General features: G+C 49.2%; 1 protein-coding gene across 1 annotated transcript in view; it reads left to right on the forward strand.

Moving 5' to 3' along the window:
- The first annotated feature begins 833 nt into the window (after positions 1-833).
- Positions 834-18,660, forward strand: part of SLC15A4 (solute carrier family 15 member 4) — a 35,568-nt gene continuing 17,741 nt past the window's right edge. Inside the window, exons 1-2 of the mRNA XM_044290141.1 lie at positions 834-1,476; positions 13,759-14,045. Coding sequence (XP_044146076.1) covers positions 907-1,476; positions 13,759-14,045 — 857 coding nt within the window. The 5' untranslated portion in view covers positions 834-906. The remainder of the gene's footprint in view (positions 1,477-13,758; positions 14,046-18,660) is intronic.

An 18,660-nucleotide genomic window follows, 5' to 3' on the forward strand; every position in this document is an offset into this window, starting at 1 on the left:
GTACTCGCAAAAAAGATCGAGCATGTCCTATTCTTATCCACAATTGCAGGCAAGAATAGGCATTTCCATCATAGGGCAGACACAGACGGTATCCGTGTTTTCATACGTACGGTCGTCTGAATGAGCCCTAAAACAGAGCCTGTGGTGCTATTTGGAGCCCACTACAGCTTGTGGTCTCCAGGATGATAATGGCCGGCTTCTCCCTTATGTCAGAAAGAAAGCTGACGCCATGTTACACGCTCGCACACTGCTTTTAAGGCCTCCTGCACACGAACATGTGCGTCCCGTTGCCGTTTTGCGGACCACATTTGCAGATCTGCAATACACGGGTACAGTTCCGTGGGCATTCCGCATTCACTTCAATAGGTCTGCAAATCCGGAGATGAGGGACGGAAGCACTACAGAGTGCTTCCGTGGGGTTTCGTCCCGTACTTCTGTTCCGCAAAAAGACAGAACATGTCCTATCTTTTTGCAGAACGGCTGGATCGCGGACCGTTATAAAGTGAATGGGTCAGTGGTGGCCCGCTGTGGCTGCCCACGGACTGTGTTCGTGCATTGTGGGGCGCACAGGCCGTCTACTCAACGCTCCTGACCACAGACACGTGACGTCTTGTGTACTTTCAGGATCCCCCTTAAAAACATCACATGACCTCTAGCGTTAGCAGCCGTCTAGCGAGTAGCGACGTCAGCCAATCACAGCCAGGAGTGTCCTGGCGGGGCGGGGCTGCAGTCACGAGTGTGCTGTCTTGGGCGAGCTGAGTTTTGTCACGTGGGAAGAGGAAGCGCTGTGATTGGAGAAGTAGTTTGGGGTGTGGTTACATCACGAGTGGGCGATGACGCGACCTCGGAAAGCTTCCTGTGTGATTGTGGGTCCCGGTCCATGGGATCGCAGTGGTGATCACCGGCATGGACGACGCGAATGAGCGGAGCCCTCTGCTGGGCGGCAGAGCCGATCCTCCTTCTCCGCCGGGCAACGTGTTCGCCGGCCGCCGCCTGGCCTGTGCCGCGGTGCTGCTGTCCGAGCTGCTGGAGAGAGTGGCCTTCTATGGGATCACGTCCAACCTGGTGCTGTACCTTAATGGCCCTGTGTACAACTGGGAGGGCACCCAGGCCAGCCAGGCGCTGCTGCTCTTCATGGGCATCACTTACCTGGTGTCCCCGTTCGCGGGCTGGCTGGCGGATGCCCTGATCGGCCGCTTCTGTACCATCCTGCTCAGCATGGTGCTGTACCTGGTGGGCATGCTGCTCTTCCCGTTGGTTACGTACCCGGTCACCCGGACTAGTTTCTGTGGGGACATCCCTATGAGTGATGTGGAGAACTGCACTACCCCCAATGCCACAGTCAATGGATCTGACGTCCAGTGCCATGAGCGGACTACCAGATACTGCTTCACCCCCATATTCATAGGACTGGTGGTCGTGGGGCTGGGGGTGGGCTCTGTCAAGGCGAACATCACTCCATTTGGAGCGGACCAGGTATACATGTGATTCTATGTCCTTCCATGCCTCCTCTGTGCCCCCTGCCTGATCTACAATGTACAGGCACTGCTGGTTGTATACATCAGTCTGCCCTCTTGCCTGATCTACAGGGGCACTGCTGGTTGTATACATTAGTGTGCCCTCCTGCCTGATCTACAGGGGCACTGCTGGTTGTATACATTAGTGTGCCCTCCTGCCTGATCTACAGGGGTACTGCTGGTTGTATACATCAGTCTGCCCTCCTGCCGGATCTACAGGGGTACTGCTGGTTGTATACATCAGTCTGCCCTCCTGCCGGATCTACAGGGGTACTGCTGGTTGTATACATCAGTCTGCCCCTACAGGGGTACTGCTGGTTGTATACTTCAGGCCCTCCTGCCGGATCTACAGGGGTACTGCTGGTTGTATACATCAGTCTGCCCTCCTGCCTGATCTACAGGGGCACTGCTGGTTGTATACATCAGTCTGCCCTCTTGCCTGATCTACAGGGGCACTGCTGGTTGTATACATTAGTGTGCCCTCCTGCCTGATCTACAGGGGTACTGCTGGTTGTATACATCAGTCTGCCCTCCTGCCGGATCTACAGGGGCACTGCTGGTTGTATACATTAGTGTGCCCTCCTGCCTGATCTACAGGGGCACTGCTGGTTGTATACATCAGTCTGCCCTCCTGCCGGATCTACAGGGGTACTGCTGGTTGTATACATCAGTCTGCCCTCCTGCCGGATCTACAGGGGTACTGCTGGTTGTATACATCAGTCTGCCCTCCTGCCGGATCTACAGGGGTACTGCTGGTTGTATACATCAGTCTGCCCTCCTGCCGGATCTACAGGGGTACTGCTGGTTGTATACATCAGTCTGCCCTCCTGCCGGATCTACAGGGGTACTGCTGGTTGTGCACATCAGTCTGCCCTCCTGCCTGATCTACAGGGGTACTGCTGGTTGTAGACCCCCTTTGTTTCCTGCAAAAGCCATACCTCAATCATCCGATAAGGCTACTTTAACACTCGCGTTTGGTGCAGATCTGTCATGGTTCTGCACAGAAGGATCCGCACTGATAATACAACCGCATGCATCCATTCAGAACGGATCCGTTTGTATTATCTGTAACCTAGCCAAAACAGATCTGTCTTGAACACTATTGAAAGTCAATGGAGGACGGATCCGTTTTTATATTGTGCCAAATTGTCAGTGAAAACGTTACCGTCCCCATTGACTTACATTGTATGCCAGGTCTGATCCGTTTGCCTCCGCATCGTCAGGCGGACACCAAAACGCTGCAGGGGGTGTTTTGGTGTCCGCCTCCATAGAGGAATGGAGATGGAACGGAGGCAAACTGATGCATTCTGAGCGGATCCTTTTCCATTCAGAGTGCATTAGGGCAAAACTGATCCGTTGTGAGAGCCCTGAACGGATCTCACAGAGATGTGAAAGTAGCCTAAGTTGTTGTGTGTGTTTTTAGGTTTTATTTGGTATCTGGCAGCTTCTTATGTTCCCCTTACATAGAAGTAATGTGTGTTCTGACATGCAGAAGCTGAAAAACGCTTCTCCCAGTTGTCAGTTAGTTGTTCAGCTGCGTTATGTGTAACATACATTACAGGAATTGCATTACTGGTCAACTTGTAGTGGACACCCAGGAGCGTGTTGTGCGGCATTATCGGGAAGGTAGCATGTACACAGGTGTGCACATATGTTTAGGCAGGGGTGACCTGTCCCAGGACTGCAAGTGTCTGACAAGTTGTCCTACCAAGAGCCATTTGTTCAAGTTGTCATCAGGGGTGCCCCACCAATGAGGCCAGGGGAGGCAATCGCCTGAGCAGCACCAGGTAGGGGCAAGGGGTTAGGTTAAGAAATTGGGTTGGCATTGGGGAGGGAGGGGGGGCCACTTTAGCAAGGTGCACCCTTGGCTGTCATGAGACTGTTTTAGAGCTGTAGAAGCACAGCCACATGGCAGAGAAGTCACAAACCTTGTGACCTGTAGCCCGCTCCCCTCATGGTTGCATCACAACCTTATTGACCATTATTAGATGTGATGTCACCATTTCGGTGGGGGGTTGGCTGCTTCCTGATGTTGGCTTGCACATTCATGGGTGTTCACTAGCACAGTTGGATGTGTATTAAATGGGTTCTTGGCAAGATTCACACACTGATGACCTTATCGTGAGATGGCTTACCTTAGGCACTCCAGCTGTGGTGAAACTACCACTCCCAGCATGCGCCATTCATTTCTATGGGGATCTGAGAATAGCCAAGCAAGTGTTCGACTCCCAAGATGAACACTTGCTTGTCTATTCTCAGATCCCCATAGAAATGAATGGCGCATGCTGGGAGTGGTAGTTTCTCCACAGCTGGAGTGCCGGAGGTTAGCCATCACTGACCTACCCTCTGGATAGGTCATCAGTATCTGATCGTGGGGGTCTGATAGTCGCGACCCCCGCCATTCCTCTGAGTGCCGTGGCCTTCTCCATGCTCACAGCGCCATCTATTGTATAGTGACTGTGCTTGGTATCGCAGTTCAGCTCCATTCACTTCTATGGGGCTGAGCTGGGTCTAGGCCGCGTGACCGATGAACAAGTCATCGCTCGGTCTGCTGCAGCATTACTGTGAGTGTCGCTGCCTTCTCAAACAGCTGATCGGCAGGGGTCCTGGGTGTCGGACCGCCAATGGTCAGATTCGGATGACTTATTCAGTCATGGAAAAGCCCTTTACAAGCGGACACCAATGAGGGCCTGGTGGGCCATGTAATGCTAGTCCTCTTTGGGACACTTACATGCTGTGGTGTTAGAGTTATGATTTCACGGGCATGTTTTTGGTACAATAAGTGGTTTCTTTGGCACATGTGTGATTTAAAGGGTTGTCTCGCTGTGCCAGCCCTCTATCATAAGAAGAAACGGCTTCTCATATTTCCCCCATGATATCTGCTGTGTGCTGGGGAGGGAAGTCGCGGATGGTCACACATTTCCTGAAGGCCTCATGCACACAACCGTATTTTGCATCCATGTCCAGTCCACGTATTGCACATGGACTCATTCATTTCTATGGATTAGCAGAAAAAAAAGGAAAGCTAAAGTGGTTGGTTGCTATGGGCAACTAAGCCAGTTTACCTCTACACCGGCTTGGCAAATCTCCCTCATTATCTTCAGTAATGTCTAACTTGATTCTGCCTTTCAGAATGAGTGTATTTCTCTCCTTTTTGTTAAGATCACACCATTTGCGGGTCTTTCCGCTCTGGGGGTGGGGAATGTTCTTGAAGGGGATCCCCGCTTTCACCCTTGCTCACCTTAGAGACCGGCACAGTTGTTTCAGGACTATCTAAGAATGCTGTCTGCATTTTGGGTGAAGGTGGAGTTCCCCTGGCTACATAAAAAAAGGAAGTGTTTGCTATACTACTTCCTAACCTACCATTCCCTTAAAGGGGTATTCCGGTTTCAAGTTATCCCCTATGCACTGGATAGGGGTTAACTATTAGGTGAGGTTCCTACCGCTGGGGCCCCCACCTACAGTATCTCGAGAGCGGTAGCCCTGTACCTCCTGCTACTCCTGACTGGAGCGGCTGGTCGCGCGTGCTCGTGGCCACTCTGTTCATTTCCATTGGTGGTCCAGAGATGGGCGCGTATAGCGCTCCATTATGTCTGGAACTCATAGAAATGAATGGAGCGGCCACGTTCTGTCATTTCAGGGGAGCAGCAAGGGGGTACGAGACCCCCGTTCTTGTGATCGATGGGGGTCCCAGCTGTAGGTTACCTGTGTGTACTTTAACTGTCCCTGGCAGCGTGTTTTACCTAGTGAAAACAATCATACCCCCTGCTCCCTTCCATTCTGGCTATTTGGCTCTGCTCAGACTTGAGAAGATCACAGGATGGAGCCCGGGAGCAGGTGAGTATCATTTTGTCCACCAGGCATAACATGCAATCCACGATTTTCTGCTCCTGCTCCCTGCCTTCAGGATGGGGTCAAGTGCGCAGCTGCAGCCACTGACTGCCCTCAGTGTTGGGGTGTGTTCACATGACCATATAACGCGGATCTGCAAAAAACTAATACGATTGACTATTTTCTTATTTTTTTTTTTCTCTCTGAGGGCCGATTGTTGCCGTGCATATTTCTTGCCTGCAAAATGGACAATCATTGGACGTGTTCTATCTTTTTTTGTGGGACTGTGGAACAGACCTACAGATACAGACAGCACACCATGTGCTCTCCAATTTTTTTTTAATTTTTTTTTTGCGGCTCCGTAGAATGAGTGGGTCCATCTACAAAAAATGTGGATCGGATACAGACCAAAAATATAATCAAGAATGTGTCCTTATTCCCAAGCGACACGTGCCCAGCAATGAGACCTCACCGCTGAAGCCAGTCATTGGCCGCAGCACGGTGCATGATCCTGTGCGGAAGTAAACAGACCGGGGACCGGATGATCATGGAACGGAGTAGCAAGGATTAGGAGAGCATGATGTTTTTCATTTACAGGTGAAACTCGAAAAATTACATCGTGCAAAGTTAATTTATTTCAGTAATGCAACTTAAAAGGTGAAGCAAATATGAGATACTCGTTACATGCAAAGTGAGATATCTCAAGCCTTCATTTGTTATAATTTGGATGATTATGGCTTAAAGCTTATGAAACCCCAAAGTCACAATTTTAAGGTCCCCTTTGCTCAGGGGGTATGGATTAATTAGCTGACTAGAGTGTGACACTTTGAGCCTAGAATATTGAACCTTTTCACCAAACTCTAATTTTAAGCTGCATTAATGCAATTCCTTTTAGGCTCCTTTCACACTAGCGTTCGTCGGTCCGCTCGTGAGCTCCGTTTGAAGGGGCTCACGAGCGGACCCAAACGCCTCCGTCCAGCCCTGATGCAGTCTGAATGGAGCGGATCCGCTCAGACTGCATCAGTCTGGCGGCGTTCAGCCTCCGCTCCGCTCGCCTCCGCACGGCCAGGCGGACAGCTGAACGCTGCTTGCAGAGTTCAGCTGTCCGCCTGGCCGTGCGGAGGCGAGCGGATCCGTTCAGACTTACAATGTAAGTCAATGGGAACGGATCCGCTTGAAGATGAGCCCATATGGCTCAATCTTCAAGCGGATCCGTCCCCCATTGACTTTACATTGAAAGTCTGAACGGATCCGCTCAGGCTACTTGCGCACTTGCGAAATTTTTCTAAGTTATTAATGCAGACGGATCCGTACTGAACGGAGCCTCCGTCTGCATTAATATGATCGGATCCGTTCAGAACGGATCCGATCAAGCGCAAGTGTGAAAGTAGCCTTAATTTGCATTACTGAAATAAATGGACTTTTGCACGATATTCAAATTTTTCGAGTTTCTCCTGTATTTACAACAGGCTGCTGGGGACATTTAGGAAAAAGAAGGAAGAAAAAAAAAAAAAAAAGCTAAAAGGGGTAAACAACCCCTTTAAGCTTAAAACAAACCCCCTGAGGCCTGACTGGCGTGCACCCAGAGCCTTGCTGCATTCTCTTGACTCTTGAGCTTTGGTACGGTACGGAGAGATCATAGTGTGAGCCGTCTCCTGAGATCTCTAGTCATGGGATATGCCTGGAGCCAGAGCCGTATGATGAGGACTCGTGGATGATAAAAGAAACCTCTATTTTTGCCCGTTTTTTATAGATTTATATTTTACACATTACATGTTATGCTGCTTTATGGCTAAAAATACTTACAATATTTGGTATAACTGATATAGACATTCAAGATTCAGAAAACCTTATTTCACTACTGGGAGAAAAGGCCTGAATCCTGTATTTATTTGGTCCTCCTAACTTGCTTTTATATGGATGTGAACCTTGTGAGAACCCAAATCTCCATTCACATCAGTGTCCCTATGAAAATACTGACCTCCTTAAGCGTGGGGCAGGGAAGGTCTTCATGGGGCACTGGAGCAGAAGAAGCAGTTTGCTCCATAAAGGGATAAGTTAATGTAATGCTTTTGGGCTTTAGCAATTCTCCTTCAAAGGGAACCTGTCATCAACGTTATGCTGACCTCACTGAGGGCAGCATAAAATAGTGACAGAAATGCTGATTTCAGCGGTGTGTCACCCATGAGCTAAATGTCAGTGGTTGCTGAGAACCAGCATCATAATCATTGCGGCCCAGGCCTTGTGAAGAGTCACATCTACCTGAGAAGAGTCCTGGTTATTCCTAATCTCCTGCTCTCCTCGCCCACCTGCTGATGATTGGCAGTTCTCTCCTAGATAGAAAGGGAGAAAACTAGGTAGAAGCCTGTGAGTCATCAGCAGGAGAGCAGGAATTCATGAATAACCAGGACTCTTCTCAGGTGGATTTGACTCCTTTTCGAGGCATGGGCTGCAATAATTATAATTCTGATTCTCTGCAATGATGACGGGTTCCCTTTAAAGGGATTGTCACTCTTCAGCAGATGGCAATTACCATGTACAAGGCACTTACTAATGTATTGTGATTGTCCATCTTGCCTCCTTTTGCTGGCTGGATTAATTTTTCACACTTTAAACTGCTTGTATCCAGTGGTTACGACCACCCTGTAATCTAGCAGCGGTGGCCGTGCTTACACACTATAGGAAAAGCGGGACCGATGGAGCATGCTTCAGTCACGGACATCGTGTTACCTTCAGCTGTGGTCATTACCCCCTGGAAACGAGCAGTGTATAATGTGTTGGAAAACTGAGTCAAGGCAGCAAAGGAGGCAATCTGGACAATCGCGATACGTTAGTAAGTGCCTTGTTAAATGTCGGCTCTTGGTAACATCAGGTTTCTGTTCCTGTTTTATAATCTGTGGTAAGTGGAATTTATTACAAAGAGATCTGAAAAAAACAAGCATGAGTATGCACAGTCATGAGTGCGGCGCGGTGTATGGTACTGCGCTGAGTTCCTTGTATTTCGGGGCTTTGACTTCTCTTTTGCATATGCATTCTGTTAAAGGCTATGGACACCTCCTTGGGTAAATATATATATTTTTTTTAAAATATATCATTGCGTTTTGCTCACTTTGGGCTAAAACATTTTTTCAGTCTATTAGGCTAGTTCTACATCTGCAGCACAGCTCTGGCAGGCTTCAGCAGAGGGCTCTCCAGATCCGGACGCTCCCCAGCAAATACGCTGGGATTCAGCCAGACAAAAACCACTGCATGCAATGGTTTTTATCCACTCAATGCCTGACCTTCTCCGCCGGAGATCTGTGCCGCACGTGTGAAAGTGGCCTTAGATATTTCTTCCGCCTATGACCGCACTCCTGGAGAGACCGCCTCCACCTCCTCAGGACACAAAACGGTAACCAGAACCACCTTTTAAATGAGGGATCATCCCCTCTACCTCCAGTTCTGTCTTCTGTCCTAAGGGGCAGGAGGGAATCGGATCCGCTGCAATAAGATGGAGCTGGGGGGGGGGGGGGGGGGCGGCTATTGTTATAGTGTGAGGAGGGTTACCCCAGTGCGGAATAAGACTCCTGCAGAAGTCTGGGCTCCTTCTCTCTCCCTACCCCCTTCGTTCTCCTTCCTGGATTCTAGGGAGCTTTCGGCCTTTCTGGGCTCCTGTGAACCTCTGCGGCCGTGTTCGCATGTTCGGCCAGCGTGCTGTATTCCCTTACTTCAGGGCTGCAGCTACGGACTGGAAGGGGAGGGAGCCGGCTTGGGCGCACCGAAGAGAAAAGCCCAGCCAGCTCACTGCCATGCCTAGTGGAGTAGGTTGGCAGTTTTTCCTCCTTTTTGGCTTGGTTTGCGGTGAGATATGGAGCAGGCTCAGCTCGCTGAAACCACCACATCGTTACCAGGGTGGGGTAAGAGGGGTTATACCCCAGCATGGATTTTTTTAATTTTTATTAGAGTAGTGCTTATGGGGTCATCTTTTGTGCTTAGGTGTCTAAGTAGTCTTCCAGGAAGACCTCCAGAGCAAAAGAAAGGGGATGTGCTGTGTGTAAAAAGAAGCTACCTTCTGCCTGGGCAAAACCCCTATGTCAAGTGTGTCTCAGCAAGTTAATGGAGGCGGAAGCTCCGTCTTTAATAGGCAGCATTAAAGAGGACCTTTCATCTATTTTACTTATAGGAGCTAAATACCCGTACTTGCGGGGATGCTGCCACCCAGTTTTTAGTTATTTTATTTATTAGTTTTTTAAATCTCCCCTACACCCACTGCACCCGCCTGAAGTGCTGGCGCTCACTATGCTAATACTGAGCATCGGTACAGGGAGGAGGAGACACCAGGGTTTCTCAATGGGCGACTCCTTATCCCCACGATAGGTCATCAATATCAGATCAGCTGGGGACTGACACCCGGCACCACTGCCGATCAGCTGTTTGAAGAGAAGGCGCGCGCATTGAAATTAATGGGACGGTTAGGTGTAATTACACCTGCTCGCCGATGCAACGATGAGAAGGTAAACAGTGGAGAGGAGGCGGCGCTGGCACGGCGCGCAGCCTTCTCTTCAAACAGCTGATCGGCAGGGGTACCGGATGTCAGACCCGAGCCAATCAATAAATATAACTTGGACAACCCCTTTAAGGACCTGATGAACAAGAGAGCAGAGGTTTATTTAAAAAAAGAACTGGGAGGCCTCTGCGGCAGCTTTTAAACCGGTTATTGCCGCTACGTCTGTTGCTAGGTCCCTAAAAGTGTGGATGGGGGAGTTAGAGGCTCACATTAAGGGGGTACCCCTAGGGAACAGTTACTTCCTTCCCTACTATAAGTAAGGCTACTTTCACACTAGCGTTAATATTTTCCACTATTGAGATCCGTCATAGGGTCTCAATACCGGGGGAAAAAAAGCTTCCGTTTTGTCCCCATTCGTTGTCAATGGGCGCAAAACCTAACTTAACGGAATGCTCCAAAATACATTCCTTTCCATTCTCATACCGGAGAGCAAACCACAGCATGCTGTGTTTTTTTATTTATTGTTATTTCCGTCCTGGGATGCAGAGCAAGATGGATCCGTTGTGACCCCCAATGCAAGTCAATGGGGACTGATTTCTCTAGGGATTCTGCCTTATCTTATACTGCCTATCTTATACTCTGTCCGTAGGGCAATTTGGTTAAAAGGCTGGAATGGGGATGCTAGTTCAAAGGCTAAACTTTGGGATATTCCTTGTCAGGGTGAGTTGTGTGTTTTTTTTTTTTTTTGTTTTTTGTTTTTGTTTCGGTCGGTCCTTGCCGATTTACTATAAAAGGCCTTAGACGAAAAAAAAGGCTTTCTCTCTGTTAGTCAGCCATGTGTGGTGGTGGTTTTTTCCCTCTTTTTAATGGCAGAAGAGCTCTAACAGCCTGTGGATTTCGTATGGAATCAATCAGGTCAGCTGTGAACAATCTTTTCCCGGACTGCTTTATGGCCACAGTAGACCTGAGGGATGCGTACTATCATGTCCCTATCCATCCCAGCCACCAGATGTTTCTGAAGGTAGCAGTCCAGTTGGAGATGTTCTGCATCTTCAGTTCCAAGCCTTACCCTTTGGGCTCTCACAGGCTCTGAGGGTATTTACGAAGATTGTTTCAGAGATGATGGCCCATGTGAGTGGCCCGGTCAAGTCAGATTTTGAATGGACAGATTGCCTGGTTGAGGGAGGTTCTAGAGAAACTGGGATGGGAAATAAACCTAGAAAAAAACAGTGTATGCCCGAGCCAGAGATGCAGCCTCCTAGGAATGATTTTGGACTCCAGTTCCCAGAGGTGCCTGTTACCCATTCAAAAAGCTTTACTTATCAGATCAAGGGTTCAGCTTCTATGCTCGTGTCCGTCAGTCACCCTAAGAGACCAGGTCGGTGCTGGGTCCCGTGACAGCCGCTATTCCGTGAGTAGAATGGACCCAGTATCATTCAAGGTTTCTTCAGATTCTGTGGGATTGGGACAGATGTCTCCTCTCTGGACGCAGAGATCTCTCTATCACCCCAGACTCTGAGTTCCTTGGGGTGGTGGATGGATCTGCAAAATTTGATAAAAAGGGTTCCTTGGATCAGGGAGGCAGTTCTCCCCTTGACCACGCATGTGAGACCATCCGGTAAGGGAGCCTAGGTGGGGTCCCTGCTGTTGCAGGGGAACTGGGACAACAATTCTCTATCCCTGACTCACAATTTCAAGGAATTGAACGCAATCAAGATAGCCTTAGTACAGAGTCTCCCGGCTATCAGAGGTAGAGACGTGAGAGTCTACTTGGACAACACGACAGCAGTGGCTCATATCAATCGCCAGAGAGGTACAAGGGCTCAGGGCCTCATGTCTCTCACTCATCAGATTTTTAGTCTAGCAGAAGATTATCTCTTTCTGCAGTACATCTAAGGGGTTAGACAAAGTGAAAGCGTACTTCCTAAGTCGTCATCTATACCAGGGAGAGTTGTCCCTAGATCGGGGTGTATTCAATCAGGTTGCATTGTTGTGGGGGATTCGGAGATAGATCTGTTTGCCACCAGGTCAAACAGAAAGGTAGAGGTCTTCTTTTCCCTATCTCTGGGGCAGCATCTGAGAGCAGTGGACTCATTGGCCCTGTCATGGCAGCAGGGCCCCCAAAGTTGTTACCAAGGGTTTTCACGGTGATGGTTATAGCTCCTTTTTGGCTGAGATGGGTGTGGTTTTCCTCGCCCTGCAAGATGTCAATAGCGACCCCATGGGTGCTTCCAGAGTCTCAGGAGCTTCTGTCTCTGAGTCCAATTTGCCTGGTTGTTGAGAGGGAGATTTTAAAGAAGCGGTCTCTGGGGATGTAGTTAGCATTCCTTTGGCCAGTCGGAAGAAGGTCACTTCTGATATCTATCTGAGAGTTTGGAGGGCCTTTTTCAGATTCGCCCAAAAAACTTTGGATGTGCTAGAAGTTCCTGACATCCCACTCGTATTAGATTTCCTACAAGAGGGATGGAAGAAAAAACTTAGGCCTAGCACTTTGAAGGTCCAAATTTCAACTTCAAGCACTTTGTTTGAGTTTAAGTTAGCAGTACATCCTTGGGTTAAGAGGTTTGTGACAGCAGTGCCTAAGTTATCTCCGGTTTGTAAAAATAGAGTTCCTCCCTGGGATTTAAATTTGGTCCTCTCTACTTTCACTTCAGACGCCTTCTAGCCTATTGCTAAGATCTCCCCAAAGATGCTCTCCCTTAAACTTATGTTCCTTCTGGCCATTACTTCGGCTAGAAAGGTTAGCGAGATCTCTGCTGTCTCAGTTGACCCTCCCTACTTGGTAATCTTGGAAGATCGGGTGGTGATTTCTCCTGATCCTTCCTTTCTTTCTCCTTCTTTTTTTTTTTTTTTTTTTTTAATTCCAAAAGTCTCTTTACTTTTTGACCGTTCTCAGGATATAGTGTTACATTCCTTCTGTGCTTCCCCTAAAAATAAGAATGAATCAGAATTCCATTGTTTAGATATTAGGTGTATTTTGCAATATGTATAGGTCACTCAGCCTTGGAGGTCCTCCTCACGTCTGCTGCTTTTATTTCAGGGAGCTAAGAAGGGATCTGAAGCTTCTTCTCAGACTATTGCTAGGTGGATTAGACAAGCCATTTCCTTAACTTACTCTTCGGGTTTGGGGCTCACTCTACGAGATCAGTCTCCTTCATGGGCAGAGAGAGCTTAAGCTTCTATAGAGCAAATTTGTAAAGCTGCTACCTGGAGCTCTCCACGTACTCTGATGAAGGTCTTACCTTTGGCCGTAAGGTGCTTCAGGTTGTGGTCCCACCCTAGATAGGTTTTCTTGCTTATTCTCCAAGGGTGCTGTCATGGGCAAAAGAGAAATATTGAATTACACTGCTTCCTGTCCTGAGGAGGTTGAGGCGGTCTCTCCAGGGGTGCTGTCATAGGCTCAAAGAGAACCGATTACCAGTAGGTGTAATCCAATATTTTCCTGTACAGACTTTAGATGTAGTGCATCTGCGGACAGTTGCTTTCTGCTTTACCTGGATAGCAGCTCAACTTGCAGGATAACACGCCGAACTGGATGGACAAATGTTACATGACTATGTTACTATGAAAAATGTAAAATTCAATACTAATTAAAAAAAAAATTGCCCACAAAGGTGTTCATAGCCTTTAACAAGTAACAGGAAGATGGCTGAAAAGGCGTATAAAGCCAGTGGATTATTCAGCATTTTTTCTGGGCGGTTGTTCTCAGCGCAATGCTACACCCACATGGTATAAAGTAAAGCACACAAGCAGCTGTTAAGAAACCTACAGAAGAGGCTGTACAAAGCATGATAACCAAACTGAGGCCTACGTGCAAGAGAGGCCTTATTTTTATTATAATGACAAAACCAAGCCTGTCATTGGTTTGGCCAGTAAGGATTTTGCTTGGTGTATATCAATATGTCTGCTTTTGTTTTTGCTTAGGTCAAAGATCGAGGGCCAGAGGCAACGCGTCGATTTTTCAATTGGTTCTACTGGAGCATTAACCTGGGAGCAATCATCTCACTTGGTGGGATTGCCTATGTGCAGCAGAACATCGGGTTCCTCACTGGATATATCATCCCTGCCGCCTGCATTGGTGTTTCCTTTTTGGTCTTCATGTGTGGACAGACTGTCTTTGTTACCAAGCCAGCGGATGGCAGTGCCTTTACGGACATGTTCAAGGTCCTGAGCTACTCCTGCTGTACGAGGAAGCCAGAAAACCAGAGAATGTAAGTATCCTGCTACATGCGGGGTCAGAGCGGAAAGGGTAGTTGAGTATCAAAGGGGTTTGTTAGTATGTATAAGGCTACATAGGGGGGGGGGGGGGGGTGGTGTGAGGGCAGACGCCTATAGTGACAGCAGACATTTTATACATACATAGCACTCATTCTAGAAGGCCTACGTCTGTAACCTGGTACCTGCAGAGCAGCCGATGGCAGACTAGGACGAGCCTCCCTAGCATTATCAGCGATGCTAGGGAGGCTCTTCCCTTCCTGCCATTGGCTGCTCCCCTCTGGTGCGGGGACCAGGAGCAGCACAGGGAGCTGGGTAAGTATATTACCTGTGAGGGGCCTGGTACATGGTGGGGGCTGTTTGTGAAATTGGATAACCCCTTTAACAGGGTCAGACGCGATTACTTTTTCACTGCCTGGGCCTGTCAGTGGAGAGGGCTCAGCAGTTACAGAGAGAGCAGAGCCTCTAGGTGGAATGGCTACGCCCCTGTTCCTCCTAGAGGCTCTAGGTGGAATGGCTACGCTCCTGTTTCTCCTAGAGGCTCTAGGTGGAATGGCTACGCCCCTGTTTCTCCTAGAGGCTCTAGGTGGAATGGCTACGCCCCTGTTTCTCCTAGAGGCTCTAGGTGGAATGGCTACGCCCCTGTTTCTCCTAGAGGCTCTAGGTGGAATGGCTACGCCCCTGTTTCTCCTAGAGGCTCTAGGTGGAATGGCTACGCCCCTGTTTCTCCTAGAGGCTCTAGGTGGAATGGCTACGCCCCTGTTTCTCCTAGAGGCTCTAGGTGGAATGGCTACGCCCCTGTTTCTCCTAGAGGCTCTAGGTGGAATGGCTACGCCCCTGTTTCTCCTAGAGGCTCTAGGTGGAATGGCTACGCCCCTGTTTCTCCTAGAGGCTCTAGGTGGAATGGCTACGCCCCTGTTTCTCCTAGAGGCTCTAGGTGGAATGGCTACGCCCCTGTTTCTCCTAGAGGCTCTAGGTGGAATGGCTACGCCCCTGTTTCTCCTAGAGGCTCTAGGTGGAATGGCTACGCCCCTGTTCTCCTAGAGGCTCTAGGTGGAATGGCTACGCCCCTGTTTCTCCTAGAGGCTCTAGGTGGAATGGCTACGCCCCTGTTTCTCCTAGAGGCTCTAGGTGGAATGGCTACGCCCCTGTTTCTCCTAGAGGCTCTAGGTGGAATGGCTACGCCCCTGTTTCTCCTAGAGGCTCTAGGTGGAATGGCTACGCCCCTGTTTCTCCCTAGAGGCTCTAGGTGGAATGGCTACGCCCCTGTTTCTCCTAGAGGCTCTAGGTGGAATGGCTACGCCCCTGTTTCTCCTAGAGGCTCTAGGTGGAATGGCTACGCCCCTGTTTCTCCTAGAGGCTCTAGGTGGAATGGCTACGCCCCTGTTTCTCCTAGAGGCTCTAGGTGGAATGGCTACGCCCCTGTTTCTCCTAGAGGCTCTAGGTGGAATGGCTACGCCCCTGTTTCTCCTAGAGGCTCTAGGTGGAATGGCTACGCCCCTGTTTCTCCTAGAGGCTCTAGGTGGAATGGCTACGCCCCTGTTTCTCCTAGAGGCTCTAGGTGGAATGGCTACGCCCCTGTTTCTCCTAGAGGCTCTAGGTGGAATGGCTACGCCCCTGTTTCTCCTAGAGGCTCTAGGTGGAATGGCTACGCCCCTGTTTCTCCTAGAGGCTCTAGGTGGAATGGCTACGCCCCTGTTTCTCCTAGAGGCTCTAGGTGGAATGGCTACGCCCCTGTTTCTCCTAGAGGCTCTAGGTGGAATGGCTACGCCCCTGTTTCTCCTAGAGGCTCTAGGTGGAATGGCTACGCCCCTGTTTCTCCTAGAGGCTCTAGGTGGAATGGCTACGCCCCTGTTTCTCCTAGAGGCTCTAGGTGGAATGGCTACGCCCCTGTTTCTCCTAGAGGCTCTAGGTGGAATGGCTACGCCCCTGTTTCTCCTAGAGGCTCTAGGTGGAATGGCTACGCCCCTGTTTCTCCTAGAGGCTCTAGGTGGAATGGCTACGCCCCTGTTTCTCCTAGAGGCTCTAGGTGGAATGGCTACGCCCCTGTTTCTCCTAGAGGCTCTAGGTGGAATGGCTACGCCCCTGTTCCTCCTAGAGGCTCTAGGTGGAATGGCTACGCCCCTGTTCCTCCTAGAGGCTCTAGGTGGAATGGCTACGCCCCTGTTCCTCCTAGAGGCTCTAGGTGGAATGGCTACGCCCCTGTTCCTCCTAGAGGCTCTAGGTGGAATGGCTACGCCCCTGTTCCTCCTAGAGGCTCTAGGTGGAATGGCTACGCCCCTGTTCCTCCTAGAGGCTCTAGGTGGAATGGCTACGCCCCTGTTCCTCCTAGAGGCTCTAGGTGGAAGGGCTACGCCCCTGTTCCTCCTAGAGGCTCTAGGTGGAAGGGCTACGCCCCTGTTCCTCCTAGAGGCTCATTTGCATATATTAAAATATTTTTCTCAGCAATGTGGGCACATATGATCATGGGACCAGCACAGATGACTTCATCGACCAAGCACATGCAACAGGTCAGCCAGTTTCATAGGTAAAAATCTGCTGACAGATGCCCTCTAACTTATGGAGCGGATGGGGGGTCACATGTGATGTAACAGCAGTGACTTATCTCCAAGCAGCATTTGCCCCAGTGATGTGCCGTTGGGGGTACACATTACCGTCACAGCCAGTCATTTGCTGCAACCGCACAAATCACCCCCGTTCGTTCCGGAAGTTGGCAAGAGGGGAGCGGAGAATGACTAACTGAGGTAAGTATGCTTCCCTTCACAGGTCTGGTGGACAACCCCATTAAAGAGATTTTTCAGAATGATTAAGTGATGGTATATCACTTAAATATGTCATCAGCTCATGGTTGTGGGTCTGACGTTTTGGGAAACCCTCCGTTCTGTTTCCCCTGAATAGCTGGATGGCCAGCTGGGGACTGGCGCTGGCCCATTCACTTGACTGCACAGCAGGTGGGTAGGACGTTAATGTGCGTGGAAATATTTAAAGGGATGAAGCACTGCGCCAGCGTTGCAGCCACTTTGTTCGTGGTGACCCAAAGGAAAACCGCTGTAAATGGTAGTATTGTATTCTGTGGCTGTGAGTCAGCATGGCAGGTATGGGGGATGTGAAATACTATGACGGTTTCCATGAGTAAAGAGTGATCCCGACTATAAAAGTATATTAAGGAATTGCTATTTCTGCGGTATCCTCCCTTATTTGGAGCCGGCATGCGCTCCTGGAAGGAAAAGGGGTTGTACCCTGATATTTCTGCTGCATGTTACTCATGAGGGTCATCTTCTTCTATGTTTAGGTATCTAAGGAGTCTTCTAGAAAGGTCTCCAGATCTAAGGAAAAGAGTTGTGCTGTGTGTAAAAGAAAGCTACCCTCTGCTTGGTCTAAACCCCTTTGTCAAGCATGTGTGAGCAAGTTAATGGAGGAGGAAGCTCCGTCTCTGATAGCAGCATCAAATAGATGATCCGTGAGGAGGTTAAAGAGTCGGTTAGCGGTCTGCTTAAAAACCACCGTAGTACCTCTGCAGCTGCATCTAATTCCCCCCTCCAGTGACGGTGATGTACTTTCAGGATTGTAGGAAGAGGGAGAATGGCTATCATCTAATGAGTCCTCTGACGAATCCACAGGGAAGCCGCTCTTTCATGCTAAGAACATTAACTCCCTAGTCAAAGCAGTAAGAGCTACCCTGGGCTTAATGACCAGAAGCCACCGCAGTCAGTTCAGGACTCTGAGGGTCTGGGCCCTAAGAGAAAGAAGGTCTTTGACGTGCATAAAAATGTTCAGACAGTCATTGCTAAAAAGTGAAAAAAATAAATAAAAATTATATCAGGCAGAAGCTCATCTCTTTCTGCAGTACATCTAAGAGGAACAGACAACGTAAAAGCCAATTTCCTCAGCCATCGTCATCTATGCCATGGGGAATGGTCCATAGACCAGGGGGGTATTCAATCAGATTTCAGCCTTATGGGGTGTCCCAGAGATAGATCTGTTTGCCACCAGGTCAAACAAAGGGAAAGGGTTCTTTTCCCTATCGCCCGAAGGAGTATCCAAAGGCAGTGGGCGCATTTGCTCAATCCTGGGAGAGGGGCCTTCTCTATGCCTTTCCCCCTCTAAAGCTGTTACCAAGGAGTCCTCAGGAAGATCAGGGAAGAAATCACCACGGTCATAGTGATTGCTCCCTTTTGGCCAAGGAGGGTTTGGTTTTCTTGCTTTTGCAGGTGGTTGATATGTTGGGTTCTTCCTGAATTCCAGGGACTTCTGGCTCAGGGTCCAATCTTTCACCAGAAGTAAAAAAAAAATCTTCACCTGGCTGTTGAAAGGGAAATTTTGAGGTAAAGAGGGCTTTCTGAGGATGTTATCACCACTCTGTTGGCGAGTCGTAAGAAGGTCACTTCAGATATCTATTTGAGAGTTTGGAGAGCTTTTTACAGATTTGCCAATAGACCAGTGGATGAGCTAGATGTTCCAGACATTCCACTTGTATTGGATTTTTTTTACAAGAGGCATGGAGAAAAAAAGCTTAGACAAAAGCACACAGAGCTATGGGAACTGGATATTGCAGATATATTGCAGTGCTAGCGGCCATCTAGCAACCCATGTCCTCAGCTCTATACCCAA

Source organism: Bufo gargarizans, chromosome 1 (assembly GCF_014858855.1).
Source record: "Bufo gargarizans isolate SCDJY-AF-19 chromosome 1, ASM1485885v1, whole genome shotgun sequence".
Classification (NCBI taxonomy): Eukaryota; Metazoa; Chordata; class Amphibia; order Anura; family Bufonidae; genus Bufo; species Bufo gargarizans.